This window comes from Glossina fuscipes, unplaced genomic scaffold, assembly GCF_014805625.2.
Source record: "Glossina fuscipes isolate IAEA_lab_2018 unplaced genomic scaffold, Yale_Gfus_2 3, whole genome shotgun sequence".
Taxonomy (NCBI): Eukaryota; Metazoa; Arthropoda; class Insecta; order Diptera; family Glossinidae; genus Glossina; species Glossina fuscipes.
In genome coordinates, this window is record NW_023998417.1 from 14,964,467 (window position 1) to 14,990,460 (window position 25,994).

The following is a 25,994-nucleotide window of genomic DNA, read 5'->3' on the forward strand; positions in this document are numbered from 1 at the left end:
TTCTAACTTAAGCCTCATCACCGTTTTTGATTGCCATACCCTCAGATTTATTCGCTTCACCCGTAAGTGATTGTCGCTGGGAAATTAATTTGTATCTCAGCCAAAAGTCAAGTGCATTTTCTTTCTTTTGCACGTTTACGCCGCACGTTATCTGTTTTCTATGGTTCCTCTTACAAGTTTTTCTGCTTTTTTCAATTCAGTTTCACTTCCTCAACTACTAATCCCTTTAATAATTATGAAAGTCACACTATATACGACTCAGCTAATGTATGATGTACTTTCATTTGCAACCAATACGATATAAGGGCTACAAGTCACTGTTTGCCTTAGTTACGCTAATTGTACTCAGTCAATTATTAGTAAAATTGAAAGCGATTTCGTATATTTACTATAGAATGGAGACAATGAGGAAGGTATTGTTAAGTCTTTAGACACCCTGTTCTCACCAAAACACGATTGCAAGAATTACTAACAAAGCATGCCGCAATATTTCCGTTAAATATCTGGCATCAAGAACTTTGACTGAAGACGGACTTGTCCCAATGCATTTCAAGGCAAACAAAGACTTATCGTTGCTATCACAAAAATGTATTTATAGCTACGTCGATCCGGCCTTCATTTGCGATTGCTCGTCATGTGCCGCCTTTAGTGTTAGTTTACTATGCTATTGAATTGATTTTGCAAACTTTTCGACAGTTGGTCTTTCCCCATTCAAAGGCACACAGACAGAAAATTCTGAGTAATCCAGTCGTCCAATGCAAACGGAACGAAGCAGAATGATGAGCAGAAAACTCCGACTCCCACTGTTCGTGGGGGAATAACATTTCTGTTTATATATACTTTAGTAAATCGTACCTCTTTTGAAGGAACTTTCGTTTGAAATCTTTGAAAAAGCCGACAGCACCGCCATTTGGATCGTCTACGTAGCGTACCCGCTGATGCTGAGTGTGCTGCGTGTGCTGAGTTGGCATTAAATGGCGATTCGTAACACCGAAATCCATTTGTACATCGACCACAAGCAGTAACGTTAGCAAGATCAGCGTAGCGCCTAAACTGATTGCCAAACGTTCTTTCAATTTCATAGTTCTCAACATACCCATGATGTTGATAATCGGTGGTATTTTATCAATTCTTGGAATGCCCAAAGTAGTACCTGATTTCTGTGCTGAAGTAATTAAGGCCGTGGCTAACTTTGCATTTTTGTTACAAAATTGCTTTAAATTAATTCTTTTTAGCAAATGCCCGAACCAAAACTCGAATTTTCCAACTGAATCTTTGGTGTCTTCGACAGATTCCGATTCTTGCTTGCGTTTCTGGGTTTTTAACTTCTTTATGACACGTCTTCGGACAACGACCTTTTTCACTTTGGTATTTAGGGTTGGGATTAAATCTAGTTCGTTGCGTTGCGATTGCTCAGTGTTTAGGAACCTTAATTGTTTAACAATGTAATTGTTGTTGGCGTTGTTGCTGTTGATTTTTTGTCCGTCATTATCTTTAAGATTTCTTAATCCATTTCTTTTAGATTCTTGTTGAATGGTTTTTTGCTGTTTTTTGGTTCTTGGTTCCGCTGATACCGCGTCCAATGGATATGACCTTTCAGCTAATCGGTTTTGTTGTGCTTGTGATTTCAAATCAGTTTTTATATAATTTTTGCTGCTGCTGCTGAGCGCTGCTAATGAATGTAGCGATAAGCTTTCGTCGCCGTATGAGTTTTGCTGTTGTTGTCGTTGTTGCTTGAGACGGAATTTCTTTAAACGTTCGGCTAATTCATTAGTCGTCGTTGCTATTGTATTTCCATTGTAATCAGCAAAACTGTTTTGCCAATTATTTATTATTGCACTGAAATATAGAAGAAATAAATCCAATATTACTTTGTTCGAGGTCTATCCATGTTTACTTCTACATTTTTATCAATTGCTATGAATATACATAAACTTGTTATTAACTAGAAAAACGCATAATAAATTCCCTGAACGGAATGAAGCTTAAACCTCAAAATTGCAAAAGAAATCAAAAAAAACTAATTAATGTTAAAATCTATTTATTTATTGGAGAAGTCATGGGCTGTCATTTCATCCACAGCGTCTTATGAGTGACTGCCTCTGCATAACTTGGGAAGCAAAAACTTTACTGCGCCGTGTCCATATCATGCTGCTGCAACGCTTACCCACAATGATTTTCCTTTTATTTTGCTCTCTTTTTTGAAACCATAATATTTTTTATCGGTCGAGTCACTTAGCATCTAACATTTGATATCATTCCACACTTCAATATAATATTTTGCAAATAAACATTACGTAGGTGTACAATCGCGAAATATTCATTCGTAATGCTCCTTCTAAATTCAGATAAATAGCGGCCAACAAAGGTTGACCAATTCTAGGTTTAAATTTTTCATGCATCCTAGCGGAATACGCCGTTACGAAAATAAAATCTTCTTGCCTTCGATGCACTACTTCTTTAAGCCTTGTTTTGGCCATAAAATATCTGAACATTAACATCGCTCACGTTACATACAACCAAATAAATAATTGCGCGTCTAACCAAACAAATCTAATAAGCGTTCATAAAACTCGCATGCGATTTATTGCTCACATCTCTTGCCTTTGCATCAAATTTCGTAACTGAGGTTATAAATATTACTCATCTCTCCTTTTTTTTTCCATATTACAATCAACGTCAAAAACTACATATTTTCGATAATTTTCGATAATTAGTTATAGTCTCCGCTCACTAGGTTTAATCTTCATTTTTTTTTTCCACGTAATTGTAGTTCATTGTAATCAAAATCGGGCCCAAATAGCGAAAAGAAAAAAAAAAATCTCTAGGGTATCTTGCAAGGGTGGTCGTGTCAATGGGCGCATGACTTATACGCATAACTTTCACGCTGAATTTTTAATAGAGAGAGTATTTCGGTCCGAATTTAAATCAATTTCTGTGACTTGTTTGGAGTTACAGTACCTTGAAACCTGTGCCTATCATCTAAAAATACACATACATGCAATTTCAGATTTCTGCTTTTCTAATTAAAGGCGCGAAAAGGACGGGCGGACTTTGTAAGACCTCTGCAAATGAATAAGTTACAGAATTGTTTAATAAAATATAAAGAGAAGATTGGTTGGTAGGCTGAAAAGGTGGCGCAACAAGTGGATTATGAATTATAGCCCATTTTCAGTAAGCAGACTCAACTTTAATTTGAAATTTAAGCTTGAACAAGAGATCTGGGATATGGACTTTGGCAGCCTCTTTTGGTATCTTTTCACTCAAAAACAATATACCGACCGCACCGAGATATCAGAGCGATCAACAATAAATATAAATGTGAATAGCAAAGCAATACAGGTTTTAAGAATGCGACTAGTTTAGCTTGAAGATTTTCCTCATTTTATCAAATCTCATATGTGCATTAAAATCTTACGAAGATCATTGATGATATGAAGCTTTGTGGTTTGGTTTCATGTTAGTTGTGCTTCTTTATTTAAAAAAAAAAAACACTTGTGTAAGCTTCTGCTTTGAGAGCAGAGCGATCTTAAAGTATTTATTTTTAAATAGGGGTATGTGTGGGTGTAACTTAACACTTTCACTATGAACCGTATTACAAAAAAATGTTTGCATACATGTTGTGAATGAATTAATTCCGAAAAATACTTTGGGATCATTTTTCTCTCCCATGCAGTTCACTGTGTAATATCGTGACTGAAATTTAATAAGCGGCAACAACAAAGTGCTCTTGTGATAAACATTTACCTTTCATCTAACGAAGTATCGCATGCTTTGTTAACATTGCTGTCATTATCTTCCCAACGAACTGATGGGTTTTCATAGAGCCCATTACATGCTCGTTCTAGTGCCAATATTTGATGAAAGTTCTGCTCCTGTTGATGTGGTTCTAAATGTAAAATTTCATGAAAGTGCTTGGCATCATTGATTCTGCCACCTTTGTACTTGTCAATGGTAATTTTGGCAACGGCAGAATTTGAGTTGCTTACTTCTGTGGATACTAGCATCATAGCCATTGTAGAAGAGTTAGGATGGGCGGCGTAAGCAACTGAAGGCAAATGCTTGATATGTGAATTCAATTGAGCTTTCATCAGTTGTGCCGCACTTTTTTTACAAGTTTTTTTAGTTGTTGTTACTGAGGTGGATAGAGTTTCTAGAATTTCATGCGGTTGGGGTGTCGGTTGCTGCTTTGGTTTCACATTTATTATTGAATTCAATGGCTTTGTATTCGTATTGCTGTTGCCGCCCAAACAAGACTCTTGTGCTTGTTGCCCATAAAGTTCTTTATTTATGTTTACCTTATGAAACGGTTCGCTACACAAAGCAGTTTCATTGTTATCTCTTTCATTTCTATTTTTCTGGACGCCATCGTTTTTATCGCGCGCAAAAACCTCGTTGTCATTATGAACATTTTCGTTTCCAATATTATTCTCATTTACATTACGATGATAATTGTGGTCGTTCGTAGGTTGTGCGCCATCTTCATCATCGTTGCCGTACAACTGATGTTGTGGTTGCCGATTATAATTAGCTTCTCTTTGTTCATTATAAACATTGCCTTTCTTCGAGTCGTTGTTTCGTTGAGTAACAACATTCTTATTGTTAGTGTTGCTAACAATAGTCTGCGCTTCATTAATTTTTATTCGAACAATCTCTTTGCACCCGTTGCATGAGTTGCTTCCAGATTCTCTTAACCAATTTGCTTTGCCCGGCAATTGTGCAAAAGATTTTATTGCCTTTGAACAAATGTCGTCTTTGTACAATGGCTGCTCATACTTGTTATTGGGATATCTAACAACATCATCAGTGTTGAACATTTCGCAATCATCTGCATTAAGTTCAATTTCCAGCGTTTCATTCTGATTGCATTTTAAGCAAATATTTCTATCGGCCTGATTGCTATTGATATTCCTTTCTAATGCCAATTGATTCGCACCCAAAAAGCTTTTGGCCAATTGTAACTTCTTTGTTACATTTCCGTTTCTAGCATACATATGCCAATTTCTTGAAGAGTCCAACTTGTGCTGGTAGCGCAATTTCATTCTATTTTCGCTTTTTATTTGGAACTCGTTTGTACAACGTTTGGCACTTTGCCCACTATTTTGGCTCAGTGCCTGTGCTTGGGTTGTTTCTTTCATTCCTATTGCATCATCGGCAATATACGGAATATCCTGCCTCTTCATTTTCCTCAAGTAATGAGATTTCGATTTTTTTAAACTTCTAACCAAAATTCTTTTGCTATTTTCCTTTCCTTTACTTTGCCATCATTTTTACATGTTGTTTGTAATTGCATGCAATTTTTGGCTTTGTAGTAGCAATTGTGTCTCTTTTGTGGTATCTTTATTTGTAAAATTTGCGTCATTTCCGCAAGTTTCCAAACCATTGCGGTTAACCTAAATTTAATTCTTTTTTCCTAATTTTTACAGTTTTTCAGTTTAAAATTTAACTTTTTTAGCTGCATAATTATTCAGCCAAAATATTACTGGTTGCCAGTGCAATTATTGTTAGTCAGAAAAATCACTTCTGTAAAATTGCAATAAGTAATCAATTGTTGAACACAGCGCCATCGAGTTAGCCATGCATTCTCTTTCCATTTTAAATCACGTTAACAGCAAAAATGAAGCAAATCTTTTTGTTTGTTTTAAAAGTTGTGTAGTATTATCAAAATGACATTTCAAAGCTGCAACTTAAAGTACGCACAACAAACATTAAAACCAAAAATTAATTCTCCCCAAAAAAGAGGTTAGAAGAACAGATTGATTACACTTCCAAAGCAAGCAAAAATTTAGGCATACCCGCTACCGTTGTTTAAAAATTCGTAATCCTTCCTTCCTCGCCTGTTAGGTTAACATGATTCCAATTCGTGCTACACTTCAGATCAATATCTACCACAAGTTTTGATTGTATAACGAAACAAGTAAAATATATAGGAATAGCAATGGACAGATGGCCCTGCGGACAGACAAGCATATATGTATTTGTAGTTCTTTGAATTTGCGCCTGTAGAGTTTTTAAATAACTGTATCGAATCGATGCTTAAGCCACATTTGCTTTCCCGTTTTGCTCGAGTGGCATTTACGAGCTCAAAATCCTCTTTGCACGTCTGCAAATGTTCCATCATGTAGCGGTTTTTGAAATGAATTTGATAAGAGTAAAAGAAAAGAATTCGAAAATTTGAACTCTCGATTTTGCTAAGAAAACTAAACTGTAAAACGCATAGACGCGGGTTATCGATATCATTATCTTGATAGCCACAAGGCTTTTCAGAAAGACCGCAAATATATTCGCTATTGGCCCTGTTTACCATCAAATTCAAATAGCGTTTCCATAAATTGTTTTCTACATACAGAGAATAAGTGTAGAATAGCCTGCGAGTTAGTTGCTTCTATCAGTTAGATACAACAGATCAAAAAAGAAAACATGCTCAGCAAACATTTTTAATTTTTTCTTAGTCTTTGAAAGAATCTCAAGCCAAACTACTTACTTTAGTTGCACTTGCAGCATATCTCACAATAAGTAATTGTAAGGATACCTAAAGAAATCGGCGCATACATTTACACATACGATTTCTCTATGTAAAGTTGCGCCATATTAATAACAAAAACAACAACAACATTAACAAAAATACAGTACTTCATTCACACTGTGCAATCTATTATGCTTAGCTTGCGTGAGAAGGTGCTGAAATAGATTTTTGCTTGGTTGGGGCAAGTAGCGCTTAAGTGCGGGGAGGTACTACAAAAGAAAGATCAAGAAAAAGAAAAATTAGTTGAAGGAGATGTGTAATATTGCATGTATTATATGTAGCTTGCTAGAAATATTCCGTTAATCATTCAAAGATTTAAAGAAATGAATGCGTTCTTTAATTTCAATATCAGTCCAATCACGATTCAGCCAAACAACACATCTGGGCTAATAAACTTTCAGTTAATTTTTAATTGGCCCCGCAAATTCATAACGCATCCCTTATTTAAAATTCGTAGTGCACGTTGTAACAAGCACAAGAATAATTTCTAATCCCTGGCATACTTTCCAAGACTACCTACAACAACGTGTCACCTCGCAATCCTTTGATCGGAACTTGGAGAATTTAGCAAGGCAGCTTGTGAAGAGTTTCTTGATATCCACGATTATGATGCATTTGCGATCCTGCACCAAAAACCCGTCGAAGGGACTCGATAGAGCATTGCTGAAGATGCTTTGCCCTTACTTGACCCCATTAATTGAATTGTTTAATCGCAATATCTACATAAAGATATTTACCCAGAATTTATTCTTTCTTCTTCTTATTCTTCTTTATTCCTACTCTTAATCCATCTTAATCCAGAATATTATCGTCCTAGAGTGAAAGGTTTGCTCTGGAATAGTTTGATTACCGCCTAACAAATTTCTGTCTTTTCCTTTTTACGTCGGCAACTCATCGAAGCGAAAACATCCTCATCGCTGATATCCAGTTACTTTTCTGCGTGAATGCCTTCTATCTTCCAAAAGTGTCAGTAATCTAAACAGTATATATGTCTGGAAAAGATTTCGGAAAAGATTTTAAATCTAAGAATCTCGTCAATACTTGCGCAAGGATTGCATGTCTTTGATCAAAATTATGTGGTAGATGCAAAGCCTAAATTATATATGATTAGTACGCTAACAATGATGAATACTCACTCTATGGATTCCTATTTTTTCATTTTTCTGCTAGTCATAATAAAGTAACTTGAGTACACAAATACTTGCGCTCTTTATAAGTATAATTTTTGCGCATTAATAGTTTATAATTTTTTACATGCGATAGCACAGTTGAGGGGCAAGTGGAACTCCATGAAGCGTGTGAGTTGCTTAAACACTTGCTAGTTAGGGGCAAAATAACGAATTCATTTATTCAATCATTTTGTACATATTTACGGATGTTGTATATTAAAGAGAGATGTATAAGCGTAAACACGACCAAATACGAAATTGGATGATGAGACTGCACTTGACGTAGTTGAGGAAACGTCTTAATAAGCAAAACAAAATAAACATCTTAATTAGCAGAGCTCGATTAAGCGAGAAGTTGTACTAACGTTGCGGTCTTATAATAAACACACACAATAACACAAAGTACTTTCCCCTCGATTTTATTGCTCACCACCGGAGGGAAACGTTCTCCGTCTCCCCAAAGAACACATACAAAATATATTTTGCATGAATACGCGAGACATAATGAATTTAGAGAATCAATTTTCCAAAATTATATGACTCGTTGCAGCCAACCATTGGAGTTCGAATTGCTAACACTAACGGACTTAATCAGAAGTCGATCGTTTACTCCAATATCACAATATCTTGTAACATCTATGGATTAGCTGTTTATAACACAAAGAACTACTTATCTTTTATTCCTATTTTCATTTTTACACGTAACGGATCGACAAAAATTTTAACTTTATTTTAACTCTGAAGAGAACATAAACACTTTTATGTACAAAATCAATCTAAAATCTTTTCATCTTTGTTGTAAGATGGCCACGATTAACAGAATGCTTTCTTGTTTCACAAAACCGATGAAAACGGAAATGATCGAAAATTTGAAAAATTCGTAGCAGCCATAGATATCTTTTACATCGCTATCATATACTTGTGGGGGGTCTGAGAACTGCACTTCTTAAACGAACTCTAGACTTGGATGCCTGGCATCAGTCTACATAGGTATAAGTAGAATAAAGTTTACTGCGCGACCAAATCAACGCATACTGCGTCATATCATAAAAATTGAATTGGATTTAAAGGCTCGTTTGTTTAAGATGTAATTTAGAGAAAAAATGTTTTCATTCCTTCATTTACCTTTTTTATTCCGTTGTTTACATGAACAAATTTTTTAGGCTTCATTCGTTTTAAATTACAGTTTAAGTTTTTTGGTCACAGTTTAAGAGAGTTTCTGAAATCACAAAAATATCTATTTATTTACTATTTGCGATATGTTGGGAAAGTGAAATGAAAACTAAATATCATCCATTGTTATGCAGTTATTTTCAATGAAAACAGATAGTCATGGTGTGTCATGCAGTAAAAATCACTTTATTGATTATACGTACAATGTACAGAAACTGTAATCAATGTGTAACAACATCATAAACCTCGTAGGTAGAAAGTATCGTGGAAAACAATTCATATAACTGTAATCAAAACCCTAAGCAAGCAAGCAAACGGTAGCAATAGCAATTTAAAATTTTACAAATCATAATTACGTACCTTTTCTTTCTTTTTCTCCGCTGGCTACATAGAGCTCTATTAATAACTATAATATTATGTCTACGAGACTCTGAGTTCCGTGAAGAGAGAAAAGTAATAAAGAAAGAAGATATGATGAGTTCATCGAATAGTTGATAATCAGAGACCTTTGCCCGACGCTTCGGGAAAGGCGTTCTGCATTTTCTCTTCTCTCGTAAGGCCACAAATGCTTCTCAGTTTGATTAACGTACTGTACTGGTCTTGCAAAGCGTATCAAAATTATAAAAATTTTACAATAGATGCAACATCAACGCTTGATTGTAATCAACTTCCTCTCTCTTCATTCCTCCATTCATATTAGTTCGGTAATGGAATTAGAATTGCTATTTCTCCATTAAGTGCTATGATGTCGATGATGTTACTCTATCTTTAATCTAATCACGATAGCTGATAACTTAATTTATTTCTTTCTTTGTTTTCAGTTCGTTTAATTTCAATTTTTACATGACCCTTCGTGCCGCTAAACTATTGTTTTAGATACCACTGAGCTTTACTATTGCGTAACTAAATTTTTTTTATTGCTTTACCTCATTGCTCAGCAAATTCATTAGTTTGTAGGAAAACTTGCAAAATCAATGTTCGTTTATTGCGCATTATATCGACATCGACATCGACATCGACATATAAAAATCGTGTAATCAAGAGTAGCATCGAAAACTTTTAAAGACTTTCTCAACGTTGCCTAGAAGGAAACAAAAATAATCTGTAGAAATAAATGCCAATTCCGGAACTATAGATTCTTCTTGCAAATCATGGAACATGAAAATATGGAACTTGTACTCAATCCATATTTAACTTCTCCTAAAGTGTATTCTGTGCCAGGCTCTCGCCCCTTTCTATCCATTTTTCCTTGGGCGTTCTAATTCTGAAAGACTTCACATCTAAGGCTGAAAGATAAACTCGCAGAAATGAGTTTAGCTTGTCGATAGACAATTGAGATCGGAAGAATTTGATCAAAGCAAAGCATCTAACATATGCACACTCACATTGTGAATTATTTATCCGTACACAAAAACAACAAGAAAAAACTTGTAAATTTAGAGATATTCTGAAAAGAACAAAAGTTTAGTAAGACATTCATTCAACTCATTCTCATGCCCAACATGGCATGGGATTGATTAGTGAGCGAGAACTCTCCTTCCACCAAAAGTTTATAGGCCAATATTGTGTCTCACATTTACGGTACAAAAATGATATAAAAAACTCTCGCGTTCACAACATGCAATAAAGAAATTAAATACAAATTAACATAAAACGTTTGAAAACAAAATAACGAAACAATTGCAGAATTCATGTTTTAAGAGCCCAGGTCGTAAAACAAATAAGACGAATAAACTGTACGCGATTACTAACAATGTATTATTTGTAATAACACTTTAACGCCCGCTGTCGCCAGTAGTATGCTGAGTGCAACACGTTGTTTAAGCGTCACGAATATATCGATTAAAAGGAGAATCTATTAATAACACTCACAGGAGGGTGTTGTCAAACGCTGTTCAATTGAATTCACCTGAAACCGATTATTATTGTCTTCCTTTCCAATTTCATTTACTCAAGGCTAATAGCCTTAAGTCGAAGAGAAGCTGCGTCAAAGACCTCTACGGCTTATTAGGAAAATCCAAATATATAAAAATCCAGCATAAGATAAACTTTGCTCGTACAAAGTTGATCAGTAGCGAAAAGAAAAGAGTAACATCAAACTTTAGCCATTTTGGTGAACATCGCACTGACATTATACGTTACTACTGCTACCGAATCTTGGATTACTTGAAGTCTCGTTGGCAAATTTTTATATCCAAACATTAATCGAACTCAACGATTTACCCTTTGGGCAAATTCGTCTCCACTATTTTGACCTTAGATCGTTTTGGTTATGTAACATTTCATGTTCATTCTATTTTCAATTTTATTGACTCATTATCAATCTTAAGTTACGCAACTGTTCGTCTTGTGCCGATTGTAGAGTTTTGATATTTGTTTCTTTCTTCTTGTTTCCCATTCAATCGCTGTGAGAAATTCCCAGCACAGCTAATCGCAATTATTGCAATATGTTGTCTTCAGTTTCAGTTTTTCTTTAGTAAACTTTTTGTTTTTTTCCTTCACAATTACTGCACAAAATTGCAAAATAAACAAACAAACAAATACATGGTATAAACATTATTAACACCCCCACCTCGCTGCACTAACACTAACACCGCGAACGCAATAATAAGACTAATATATGCACGAATACTGAAACAACTACAACTAGTTCGAGTGGCTTGCACATAAATTACTTTCAAATGCGTTATCTTTTTAATATTTATTTTTAAATATTACCCGTAAGTAATCTTAAAAGCACTTAAAATACAATCCACGCTTGTCGCGGAGTTCGGGTTTATTTACTTAAGCAAAAAGATGTTCCTCTTTTCGTATCGATTGCTCTGATCGTTTTTATTATATTTTTGTTTAAGTAGTCAACTTACAAATATCACCTAACAAGCACACCCTACACTACTCTCCCAACAAAAGAGATTAATAAATACATTACTGTTGTTATTAATTTATTTATATCTCTATAATGACTGCATGCATACTCCATGCACATTAAATATATGCTTAAAGTAAAAAAGCAATGATTTCGTTCCGTCTACTATCCGCGTACACAGGAATACTTGATGTTTACGGTTAGCTTATTAGCTGTTGCTGTTGAGGCATCTCAACCTGTTTAATAACATATGCTATTTGATAATGATTCGATTCATTTGCGACAAGTCTATTGAAATTGAAAGTTGTAATTAGCGAGATTGATATATGCGCACAAACACACAATAGCAACGGATTTTTTATAATCTCTTTTAAGCTAATAATAAAAGTGGAAATGTTACGCAGTTGACAAGACCTAATTGATATAATACACGAGTTCTCTTCACATTCGTGCATTTATATTAAAATCCCCAGTAGGATATACGTAGCTCACGTTCCCGAGTGAATTAATGATTTCAAATTGTGTTCCATGGTCGCATAGGCTAAGTCACGTAAGCTTTTACTTGAGGATAAAGAGGACTAGTTGCAGTTAGCTTTCCCGATATCAACGTGTTACGTAGTCGCTGTTTAAGCAAAAGACAGCTGAACGGGAAAATGCAACAATTTCCTCTAAAAATTTTGAAAGAAGAGTATTTTCAAGAATGCATTTACATAGCAGTAGTAAACGGTAAACAACGTGAATAACGAAATTAAGCATTGACCCACAGGTCCTCGTATTGACCTAGCTACATTAGCCATGACAATGCAGCTTGATTTATAGTGCACAGATGAGTGTGCATTTAAAAACATTATTTGGTACGTAGTGGGCCCAATGCATTATAATGAGTCTCATAATTTCTTAGCTCGTTTCGACTGCGGGAAAACTAATGCAAGTCACTTGACAAAAAATAAAGAAATAAATAAAGTAAAATTGATACAACAGAGCTTTGGTTGCAAATGCCAAAAATCGCTACTTAAAATGTCGCACAAGGGAATAAATATGGATTGCTTGAGTATGACCTACTCAAACCCGTATTATGATTCCGTCGTAAATAATAAATCTTTTTTTTATTTATTTATTCGTTAAACCTGAACGCATAAAACAAGGAAAATGGAAACGAGGCTCAAGGTTTTTCAAACCATGTCGGCAATGAGAACACAATCGAATTATGAATAATTTCCGAGAAAACAATATGCGGGCATCTTACGCAGTCAAAACTTTTCCTTCTTTAAAGATTATTGCTGACTGAACACTAAAATGGACCTGACTCGTACCCAATTTTCAAAGCTTGTCTGTCTGTCCGATATTTCCCGTGGCGATACCAGACTACTATAGGATTAATTCGTGTCAAACTCCCACATTAATCAAATATGTGAAACGTCTTAGATTAATTAGCTTATCTTCTCATTTCGGTAATGACTATACAAATTTCATAAACTATTGCTTTATGTTTTCAAGAAATAAAAATTTCACAATTAAAGAGCAGAAAAATTGTACAAATTTTCGCTATGAAATCATTCATAATTCATAAGCTGCCTTTAATATTTTGCAAAAGCGAGCGGCTAACATAGCAAACATTCGCAGTCAATTGCCTCAACACATGTAACGCACACTATATGTCAATAATTCGATAATCCAATCATTATAATCGTTATGTTTTTGCCAGTGGTTTTTACATGTAAGTGCCATAAAAAAAGGCATGAGTAGAAGTATGAATTTTATCCGATTTTTGTATTCCTTGCTTCGTGATAGTGTTATAATAGGGGGTAAGTAAATTCTTTGTAATACACACTAGAAAACGAAAAGATTAATGCAAAAACTCGAACTATGTTTTCTAAATTGAAAGCGAATGCATATATTATGTGTTTTCCTCGTGTAGAAATGAAATTAAGAATGAATGATGAAAAGAAACAAAAAACACTCAGAAAAGGAACGTTTGAAAATATTGCCGCTATGTTGCCTTACAATAATCTATTGGAGAGATATATAAATGAAATTTGTTAAAAAGACGTGCAAGAAAGTAGTCACGATCGGATAACTGCCATGCCCACAATTATCGGTCATTCCTATGTGGTGTCCATCGCGTCCCTGTTCCTCTCTTCAATTAGAAGATGTGCACTCAGTCAAATGCAAAATCGTTTCATTGCAAAAATCGTGACTTTAAATTATGTTGTAACAACAATTTATATCACATGCACATATATTGTGCATAGTAGCATACACATTTATTCACATAATTGCATAAGTAAATTATTATTTTTGCTGTTGTTGCCGTCGTATTACAGACAATAAGTGAACTATACGTAAATTTTAGGTTTCACATGCAAACTATTTGAGCATTTCCGTCGAAACATTACAACTTTGTGTTATGTGTTCATTATTTAATGCTCCAAATGTTTTTGCATGCTTTTTTTTCTTAGGGCTTAAAAATCTGTAGTAGCCCAGCAAGTACTCTGCGTTCCATTTTTCTTGCTTTGTAGTTGTAGTTGGGTTGATTTGAAATTCATTTTTCTTTCAGAAGAGAATGAAAAAACGACTTTATGAAAACACTTTATTTACCCGTAACAGCACACTCCTACACAAACACACTGAAATAAAACGACAATCACATGAATGTCATTACATCATAACAGTAGCAAAGAAGAGTTTTACATTGTACTGTATACTTCGAGGCTGCTCTCGTTTGTCTGCGTCAAACGTAGTCTCTAGCCTCTACTAGTCCACTACTAGAATAGAGGAGCAAACTAATTTTGTCATTTCTTTTACATGGAATACATGGGAAAAGGCAACAGCAGACATAAAGTGTGTATGTATGTACAGGTAAATACAATTAATCGTACGGAGATTTTAGAACGATATTCCGCCTCGTCTATGTTTAAGCTTGCAATTCGAAAAGAGGCAGGAAACGGGACAGACAACTCAAACTTGACTGATAACATTTTAGTTGAAGTCTATAGATTAAGTGGAATAAAAAATCTCAGCAAATTAAATAAATGAATTCTCATCGATATATGGATCGGAACTTTTATAAAATTGCAATCCTACCATTTCCATAAAATTGAACGTTCGCCCATATTCAACTCAAATGGTGTACAATGAGAGCACACTTGCCCTGGCAAGCATAGCAATCCTAACTGCTTTTGCTTCGTTTTTTCAATGCACATGCACTGGCATGTCATGCATAAAAGTTTTGTTTTACACCAGGTGAGAAAACCGCTTCCCTATCTTTACTGCTAGGAATGCGTAGTGACCGTCTGACTGGCTGGCTGGCTGGTTGCCTGGTTAGCTGATTGACTTCGCGACTTCAAGTGATATTTTACTATTCATGCTTCCAAATAAAAAACAAAAAAGACTAACAACAAATCCAAACAATGTTAAGGAAACTTTCCCATGCATTTCCTCTTATGGGTATTTACAGGTATTGTTTGCATTCTCTTTTGCTTCCATTGCTACTGCTTTATTTGTTCTGCTGTCAACATTGTTGTTGCTATTTTCGTTTTTGTTGATGTTTTTCTATTTGCAAAGTTTTTATTATACTAATTGCAGGTTCAATTGCTAAAGTCAGCTTATAAAGATACCGAAAGTAAAACGACCTCAGCGTTTTCCGAATGAAATCGTATTCGTTAGCACTTTAGCCCCGAAGATTATTTCTTTATTTTCAGTTGATTAAGCTAAGTCAGGTGTTTCACTGCTATCTACATCTAATTTTTTGGGGGTATTCTTTCTTTACCTGCATTCTGTTAATTGATAGAAATGTGTTTAAATCATCAATTTTTAATGGTTTTAATGGATAAGACACTCATGCTATGCCACATAAGAGCAATCTCGGTTATAACATTGGATTTTGTAATCCGAATACATAGCCTATGTTTCCTAGATTTCAATTCCATACTCCGATCGAGACCATTGCTATCAATACCTATCTCCGCTATCTTCGCAGCTTTAGTCTGATCTATAAAAAGATTAGTCCTATTATTCATTCCACTTAAAACTATCGGCAAGGATTCACTTTAGCTTCAGCTTACTGCAGAGATTCCATTAAATCGTTTTCAGATCGCAAACGACGCACTATCTCGCATTAAGCATCGCTGTTCGCTGTTCGCTGTTCGGGCCGTAATGGGTTTCTTGATTTTTCCATTCATTCCCAAATCCGCTTTAGGCGTGAGTATAACCTAATATCGCCAAAACGAAAATATGATAACAATTTCTGATGGCATTTTCTCTTTAGAGACATCTTGAGAGACTATTTTTTCGATCTCTTCTTTTTTAAAGGGTTTTGTAAATTTCCAAAACAAAACTTTTGAAAAACTTTTTGAAGGAAATTATCTGTTACGTAACTTTTTAAAGTAAATTTTGAAAAACTTACTAAGCTAGGTCACCTCGAATGCCCTCGTTTTATAAAATAGTGGGTTATACTATACAATAATGCATTCTATTCAATATATTGTCTTACGGTGAAAAATCTAAAAACATTTTAAAATAAGAAACTCTTTTACCAACAATTGCACAAATTTATACAAAAGTGTAAAGAGCTCGTAGCAATTTAACTGAAGCTAAGCTAAGGTTGGCAAAGGCCATTGTTAGCGTCGCAGTATTTGTTCATTACAAATTGATTATCTTGGCAGTCAGAAAGAAAAAAAAAATGCCATCTTCTTTGGGCTCAAAAGCAAGACTAGTCAACTCACTAAAAGTTTGCAAGTTGAGAAAATGACACAAATTAGTAAATAAATCTGGCAAATATTTCTCTTTTAATTTTCCCTTTGCTTTATTTCGCGTAAACAGCACGCATTTTATTACTGATAAGCGGAATATGAAGAGAGCTCTCTCTCCACATATGGTGAAATACAATTTGTAAATTTTTTTCTTCGAGTCGTGATATCGGTTCATCTGATTCTGATACCCAGCAGGCGCATAGAATGAGTCGACAATGGATCTCTTTTTGTTGGATCTCTCATGTTTTTATTTTATAACCGATGGCGACTTTGGTTTTTAGAATGCAAAAACGACGTGCGAGCTGCACAGGGACCGCAAAACATTTGACAAACCAAAGTCACGGCCTTTTGGAAATTCGAACTTTGAAAACAAATTCTCGCATATGCCTTTGAATGCTTTGTCTTTGAATGTTTCCGCTGCTGACAATTGATTGTTAACATAATAAAAAATATTAGAATTTTCCGGACTTGTACTTGATACCATTCGCATGATTTCAAGGTAATCTCGCTGCGAAATAACGACACGATCGAAACGAGAATATCGTGCATCGTTTTAATGAAACCACATATCTACTGTGCATATTGCATATCGATGCTTTCGGGCTATAAGACTTTTGAAATCATCTAAAAGTACCTAAGGAATCAGTTCGTCTGGGGACCTCCGTATTTTATTACATACAAAGCACAGCATAAGATAACCTTAAGCCTGATTTTAAAAATTTTCTGAGCGTTCGCTTTAAAAGTCTTTAGGGAAAGTGTAAAAATGATATATTAAATAAATGAAAGTTCATCACATGCATTTATATGCATAGATTTAATTGTCACTCATACTAACTTTTAAGCTAATTATACAAAAATGTACTGCTTATGGACTACAAACGACATATTGTGCATATCATATAAGTCTCGAATGAAATTTCATACATATTGTAATTTTAGAAACGAGAGTGAGAGAAATATACGTGAGGTTAATACGGGCTTACAAGTGCTTCTTGTAACTTGTACAAACAAAAGATTTCTAGAAAAGCATCTTTGTGAAAGTTGCAAATTTCGCTTTTATGTTTGCTTAATATCAATAACACTGTAATATAACATATACATAGATTAAATTGTCTGCTTCGTGCACATGGCCGTTCCTATACATCACTAATATAGTCCATCGACTTATTTGCCTATGTCCATTCATTTGTAATCAACTATCGGAAAAACTGGCAGAGAGAAACGTTCCGTGCGGTAAAATTTTCTTACTTATTTTGATGTTGAGAAGGCAATATTGCAGGAATTCCAAATGTACCGCAAAGCTGAGTTAACTTGGACTCGATAAATTAATCTGCAAAAGGAATTTCTTTCCGTTTTCTTATTTGTCGTATTTTCGTTTTAATTGACAAATAGCTTTAAAAATTGCATTTGCACAAGTTTCTGCCGCGCATTTTTCACATTCCTTTCACACTTAAGTTCATTATTGCGGCAAAAGTATAGAAGAAGCTAAAAATAGAAGAATTCATGCACCATTTGGTATCATTATAATACGCGATGCTATATTACGTTTTAGAAATTTAATGCATTTTCAGTAAAGAACGATTAAGAGCATCACAGGTAAAATCATATATATATATGGAAGTCGCCGCTAAGGCTTCTTCACTTTTGTTCACAAACTTTCGCTTTAATTACTAACGCAAAAGGTTCAGATGCAAACAAAGCAACCCAGCAGTCGAAAATAACGAATGACCCGAAGCTTCGGCAGGTAAAATGAGTCGCGAAGAGATGTACACAAGAATATAGAAATTCTAAGATTAGAACAAATATATATGCAGAACGGATTAGAAGTCACAAGCACATTTCTGGAAGTTTCAATCAACAGTTAACCTACAGTTAGCCCTTGTCTATCTCAGGTCGGAATGAATAGAAATTAAGAGAGCAAAAGTTTTAAATGAAAAATTGAAATTATTTTTATTGCAGGCTTAAATAACCCACCGGTTGACGTTCACCAATAGAAAGCATGCAGGTTTTGATGCTTGACTTTCAAATATTTTCCGTCTACAATTATAACCACATCCTCCTTTCCTCCATTTTAGAAGTAGTTAGCAAGCTCTTTGAACGCGCTTTTCTCGATTAAATTGTAAAAGTTCTCTTCTACCTTCTAAGCTTAGCGCATATGTGCATATGAATTGATGATTGACAACCTGTGGAATATTTTCTTTTCTGATCTGGTTTTTTACTCCGATTCCAGCCGAAGGGCAGTGGAAAACAGTTAACAAATATTTAAAGGCAAGAGGAAAAGAAGACACAAAACATTATTACCTGCTTTTTTCATTTTTAATTTATAAAAGACATGTCGTGAAAATAGAAAGGGAAGCAAGCTTCACATTCGGGACGAGGCCTTTAAAAGAATCCCTCTCGCATGCGATATTTGGTTTTTTCTTTCTCCGGTCATGTATAGTCCATCTTCTTGGAATGTGATGCTTCCGAAAAATCGTAATTTTTTCTGATGTAAACAATTTCAAATTAATGTTCATTACGAAAAGCTTGATGGCTTTTCTGCTCTCCGCGCGTGTCTGTTGAACTTGGCAACAATTTTTTAAAGTTTTCTCTTTAAAAATATCATTTTCGCTCGAAGTACATTCAACTAACCAAAAGTATATATTTACATTTATTAAGCAGTTCGATTCTCGCTCTTAATAAAATAAGCTTTCCATTACGTAATTAGTGCAATGACTTCAGTGTCGTTTATTTAATTAAATCACTTACCCTGACGGAAACTATTAGAAGATAATTAACTTAGTAATATGTAAATAATGCAAAATGAAACTGGAATACTTATATCCATATGTTATTCTCAAGAATCGCTTAAGTTCTTTGCATTCTTTGCGACACTGAAAACGTTCTTACTTATCAATTTTACTGAATTGCAAAGTCCTTTTTTCAGTAGTAAAGAACGCAACACCAAGTCATTGACATTTATTAAACTGTAATTCAATTAACAGGCGTTAAACACATGCACTCACACCAACAATTCATAAACGTTTGTTGAAATGAAATTAACTAAGCGACACCATGCTCGCATGAAGTGCATCATGTATGGAGAAGAGCGCAGTAAGGAAAAATGCAATTAATTAATCTTTACAGGGAAGAGTGCGAACAGTATAGTATGTTTACAAGTGCATAAATACAATATAGCAACAACTCTTGCTTCACTACCGCTATCGTTATATTATTGTATTGTATATATTTACGCGATATATGTATGTGCATCGTAATTTGTGTGTATGTACACAATGGGTCTCAAACATGTGTTTAGCACTTGTTTTCTGCGGTTTTTTCAATGATAGCACAAATTCTGCCATTAATTATCTAACGATACGGCAACAGCAAGCAAGTGGTGCGGGCATAATTACTATATTAATGTTAATTTAAAGCAGATCCACCCGAGGCTTTAATTCAATTAAATCAATCAAAAGCGACGGCCGTTCTCTATCAACTTTGGGTCAACGTTTACATTGTAAATATAAAATATAAGCATTGATTACATTTATCGTATTGGGGGCGTGGAAACCATCACCACAGAAGACAGTCCGGTATTTTTCTTTCTATTTATATTGACACAAGCTTGTTGCCTTGAAAATGTTTTGTCTCGGTGATAGATAAACGACTACCATGAGGTCTTCATAAGCAGCAAAACAGTCTGTCTGTTTATCCATTTATTAACTGTGTGTCCACCTGTCCGTCTTTCGAATTGAAATTAAAAATGGTTAACAGTTGTAAGGCAAAGATTTAAATAAGGGCAAGTAAAGATTCGCCTTAGGCCGAACCCTCATAGTTATACATTGAACACCATGATATTTTATTACTCCGGGGTTTTAGCTGCCTCGAGCGAGAGTAGCGAGTATTCGGATCAAGTTCGAAATCTTAATAACTCTTACAGGCTTATCTGTGAAGACGCCACTCCCCTTTTTAAAGTTAAATTGTGAGCATAAATTCATATTTGCAGTTTTAACACATACATAGCATGCTTAAGATGGATATAAGAGATATAAGAACAAAACAATCCGACAACTTACACTGATGGAAAAAATTTACTTTTGACGGGGTCGTAATCCGTGTTTTCGAACGTTGTTCAAGGAATGGCGAATTCAGTATATCTTCATCTGTCGTTACCACGTGCAAGAAATTATGTTCAACTTGAATCGAATCTTCTGATCTTTACACTTATTGGCTTCTTTCATTGAAGACATATCGAAAAAACGCTTGTTTTTTCATCAAAGGAAGATTTAAGAAAATACGACATTCTACGCAAGAGGAATCCCTCTATGAGATAACTGTAGTACAGTCTGTTCGCACATATGATGGCATACAGAAGCGCGTCGAAAATATTATGAACACACACACACACATTCAATATAATAGAATTATATAACATAGTTCATAAAGAATAGCTGCACAATATCGTACTAAGTATATTATTCGCAGTAAAAGCACATAATTCATAACAAAATGATGCTTTCGCAACGATTGTTGCACGAAATCCATAAGCTTAGCTTAGGCTTACGGCAACAAACTGAGAAGCCTTACATAGCAAAAGAAGGGACAATAACTGTTTTGTAATACCTTTCCGCATGCGACTGTTTCACGAAAACGAACAAATAAACAAACTTGAGGGCAAGACTGTGTTTTCCAAAAAAAAATATGTGGCCCTCACGATTGCGAATTCAGCAAATGCACTGCGTAGACAGACACCATACACCATACACCATGCAGATAGAGACGGCTAAGTAGGCCTTGCTGCTAATCACAGCAATCAAGAATGTATGCAAATCACTCAATTTCGCGCAAGCAGTGCATGGTTTTAAGATATCCCTGACAGTGATTGTAAAATTGCTGTATTTATTTTTCAAATAAAAATTTTGTTATGTATTTTCTTCTTTTGCCTTAAAACATTAAAGGAAAGAGAATAAAGTTGATCTCAAGTGAAAACAGTGACGAAGGTTAATAAAGTCATTGGCTTAATTTAAACCAGTACTTTAATAGGTTTTCCAGCGTTTAATGCGTTGCATTTATTTGAATACAAATTTGTGTTCTGAGTTCGTCTAAGCAAACGAAACTTGCACGCGATAAGCATAAGCAAGAAAATTAGTTGAAATGAGTTTTAGGCAATAGCTTTAATTATAAAATTATTGCATGTTATTGCTTGTCTATGTTTGTTTGTGTATGCTTGTTGAGTGGTTCATTTGTAAAATGTATGCTTGTTCAAGAATTGTACAAACAAATATTTTCCTCTCTTTTGTGGCGCCATAAACGTGAACCTCATTTAGTCTGTTACGGACCTTAAAAGGCACACTCATCCAGATCTCACAAAACACTGTACAAAGTTGAAAAAGCGGGCTTTCGTAGGGGCCCTTAATAAGCTTGATTTGCTTCGGCTGTTTGAAAGCATCTTTTTTTTAATTTAATAGCGAAATACACTTAATAACATGTCTATGATTGTCTCTATCTTTCTTTTTCCTGAATGTTCACCGTTACATTAAAAGCTGATTTACTTCCGCTTTGATCTGGCTACTTATAATGTTATTTAGGTCAGGTACTTATGGGACATTTTTGTCTTGATTCAGGTTGAACAGATGTGTGGTTAGCTTTCTTTGCATTTTTGTTGCATCGACAGAGTAATTTACATACGGACGACGTATTTGGTTGCGTGCGCATCGCAGGCTGAATAATTGAATGTTCGCATATAGTAATGCTTTGTAAATCTGTGAACATCTTTGAGTGTTTAGAAATGGCGGGATAAGCTATGCGCGAATGTGGGAACTGTAGTTCAAAGCGGACATTGCACGAACATAAGCAGGACACATATAATTGGTGTGCAGAGAAACTCAAGCAGACAAGCAATTCCGTCACATATGGAAGTGAAAAAGGTGCAGACTGCAATCTGAGCATTGGTTGATAGCATCAATGTCGAAATTCCACAAATTACGTTAAATACATATCTTCTTCTGTCGCCAGCATATGTGTTCATAAATTTATGCGTGAATGTGTTTTGCTAGACAACAAACAAACAATGTTTCACCTATGTTTCCTTTCTATGTCTATTCATTTTTAAAAATTCGTTTTTATTATCAACATTGTAATCAATATCGAAATTAACTTTTTTCTTCTCTTTAATTCAAATTCAAATTCAAATTTCAATTTTAGAATGGCCCGTTGCCAAAAGCTATGCAAAATAGAATATTTATCAGCATTCATGTGCAGGAATTTAAAGAAAACAATCTGATGTTTTCGTTCAGAGAATCACTTAAAACTCACGTATTTTCAACAGATATCTTTTGTAAGTAAGCAGTTGTAAGTCAACAGTTGACGTTATAAATATTAATTACTTTGCAAAATTATCTAAGACATGCAAATGTATGGACCAGTGTAAATGTAAATGTTTCGCTCGCATAAATCCGTCTAAATTCATTTGCAATCTCCTAAAAATTTCAGTTGATATGCAAAATTCTTTATGCAAATACCTCGAAAAGATAGTTTTACCACTTCATTAATTATATACAAAAAATTATCTTTGGTTGTGGCCGAATTTCCCAAACGCATCACATTTCAACTCAATTTCTGCGCGCTATAATATTGGTAGGGCGCGTCCGATCTTTTTCATTTTTGTACCAGACAGAAAGATAGGCGTATGTTGTTTTATGTTCGCTTTCACATTTTCCTCCTTTTTTACATTATATTCACCATTCCCGCTTTGACAAAATTATTACGTGATTATCTGAACCAGGAGAAATTTTTCTAATTGTTCCGCATCTCTCAATATTAAAGTTTAAAGCATTCGTGAGGAAGCTTTGCAGCTGATATAGCCGTGCGGTAATAAATTTGTGCATATTTCCCTTATTTCGAAGGTAACGAACCAGTCGTCCTTCTTCTTAGCTCGACCCGTCTAATATTACTATAAAAATTAATTCTTATTGCATTTCCTTCTCAGAAAATCCAATTTATCCTTAAAACCCACTTTTACAGCAAAGTACCACAAGACACTGTATCAACATCAAAGCCCTTAACTTTCTGCAGCGACAACTGTCCCACGCAGGATTTTGAATAGTTTTGCGGCATGTACAAACGTTGTATGACCATTTGTGGAAGCTATTTTTACAATTTCTATGGCATAGACCTCGCACCTATTTTTCTGACCACATGTGTATATGAAACTTTCCACTGCCGTGCTGCTGCTCCTGTAGTTTGTGAGTAATTAGTAAAAAAAAACTTTCAGTACCGTTCGAATTTGAATTTAAAACCTATGTCACAATTTGCGACCAGGACTATATGTGGTCGATGAATGCAGATGAAGAATATGCGTTATATTATAAGGCGTATGCACTTGCCCTCCATATCTTAAAGGCCAAAGCAACTTCACAAAGAATGCCGCCATTTTCAACATTCCTTCTCAATAATAGTCCGCGACATCTAATACGAATATTTGTTTGATCGGTTTGGAAATAAACGAGAAAAGTTATGACATAGCGGGTATAACACAGACTTGTCTGAAAGCAATTTCAACTTTCTTACTGGTTTTGTTTATTTTCAGTTTATTTGAAATTGTTGACATGTTTGTAGCGCCAACAAATACTATACTTTGTGTTTAATTTTCAGTTTGCACTAAAGTTTAAATAACTGAATCCGAAAATTTAAATTAATTTAATTGCAAATAAAATAAAATGCATACTTATTAAGCTTTGAGAAAATTTGTAATTGCTTCAAGTCTAAGGTATAAGAGTAAATTACTCTAATAATCTTATTTAATAGTCACCTTGAGGGCAAACTAGAACAGAGACACATATGATAAACGTAGGAAATTTGTTGAAGTTTTGTTGTTGTAATGTACAAAGTGATACATATTGAAGAATCGTAAACTGCTTGAGAAAATTTCCTAATTAAATGGCGTGAGACAACGGCAAAGAATGGATATAAGAACCTAGACGACTTTGTCCAAATTGCCGGATTGACATCAACGATTGTCATTTGTCGAATATAACATTTGACATCTTCCAAAGTATGGTTGGCTGCGTTATTATCTTAACGAATAGCTAGCTCACTTTAGCTTATGTAAATCACACATGCAATCTACATATTGAAGACAATTTGGAATTGAATTACGTTTTACCACTATTATGTGATATGTCATATATGGAGAGAAGTAATTTCGATTATTTTTCTTCGCAATTTAGAACATGTCATTATCCAATTTATATATACTTTAGTTGTGCACAAATGGATAGAACTAATTACACATAATTACTACCTAAGCATATATGTGCCACAAAAGAAAGAAACTATTTTTGTGGCTTCTCTAGTGCATTCGTTTCTCATTCTTTTTCCACATGAAATGCTATTAAATTTTACCTTGAACCAAACTGCAGCTTATAAGTAATTTCCGAAAGGAAAAGAAAGAAACTCAAAATTCTAAAGGAAATGGAAAAAAAAAAACGACAAGAAACGTAATTTTTTAAAAAATGTTATACGGAAAAGTATGTTAACAGGTAGCAACGCAACTACGCGAACGTAGTTTTAGATTTCAAAATTCTCTTATGTGATAGGATTTTCCTTTTTTGGTGGCAAGTGTTTACATATTTACAAATATCGTGTCGTTACAACTAATTGTTATTCAAGTCAGTATTTAAAATTATGATTAAACGTAATATTGCGTATAAAACAAAAAGACAAGCCATAAATTTTTTTCACCTGACCATCGTTGCGTACTCATAACAAAAACAATATACAATTCACCACAAAGTTCATTAACCGCATCAGTAAACTTTCCCATTACCGTACTTTTATTCATTCTTTATTCAGTGTCTACTCTACCTTATTCAGAAAATACTCGCGTAAAAGTTTTTACTCATTAACTACAAATAAATCACAATGAATTTATGAATATTGGTGGTCATCTCGATTCTCGAACAATACCTAAGATCACAAACGTCACATTCATTAATACGAGACCTTGAATGCATGCGTATAAAGTTATACTTCCCTCTACATAACCTCCTTCGAGTGTCACAACAACCCGTCTAGAGTATCTAGTAGACTTGATATAGCACAACACCGAGCTATGACTCCGTACTTATAATCTCTCTCTCTACTCTAAGTTATAGTTTAAAATAATTTCAATCAGCCAAATATTAGTTAAATGTTCAGCTATGCTCTGTATGTTTTCAGCGTTTAGTGTAACTGCTAGATAATTTTGATTACATTTCCCGTTTACTCATATTTCTGTCCAATGACTTGTCTTTTCAAGTTAACCATATATTTTTCCTTATTCTCCTCTCATGTCGCATTTCAACTGCTGCCTTCAGGTTATTTCCTGCTGTGCATTGTCAACTTGTCTTGTTTACTATGTCAAACTCAAAAAACACATTTCCTTTCTCATTCATGCCTTTCTACAGTATAGATCGCTAAGCTATCTTTGCCAAATCATTCGATCGATAAATCGGTTAACCGCCTAATAGAACGATTGCAGCTTTCAA

The 25,994-nt window shown here is 34.6% G+C and overlaps 1 protein-coding gene across 6 annotated transcripts in view; it reads right to left on the reverse strand.

Moving 5' to 3' along the window:
• LOC119634457 (extracellular serine/threonine protein CG31145) overlaps positions 1-25,994 on the reverse strand; it is a 41,730-nt gene that overhangs the window by 10,337 nt on the left and 5,399 nt on the right. The window contains exons 2-6 of one of the 6 annotated variants that reach the window (XM_038028668.1): positions 8,821-8,914; positions 6,634-6,735; positions 6,485-6,571; positions 3,748-5,523; positions 856-1,839 (exon numbers count right to left, since the gene is read on the reverse strand). In XM_038028668.1, coding sequence (XP_037884596.1) covers positions 856-1,839; positions 3,748-5,183 — 2,420 coding nt within the window. In that variant the 5' untranslated portion in view covers positions 5,184-5,523; positions 6,485-6,571; positions 6,634-6,735; positions 8,821-8,914. Of the gene's footprint in view, positions 1-855; positions 1,840-3,747; positions 5,524-6,484; positions 6,736-8,820; positions 8,915-25,994 lie in introns of all 6 variants that reach the window. The other 5 variants (XM_038028672.1, XM_038028670.1, XM_038028667.1 and 2 more) reach the window with 5 other exon arrangements.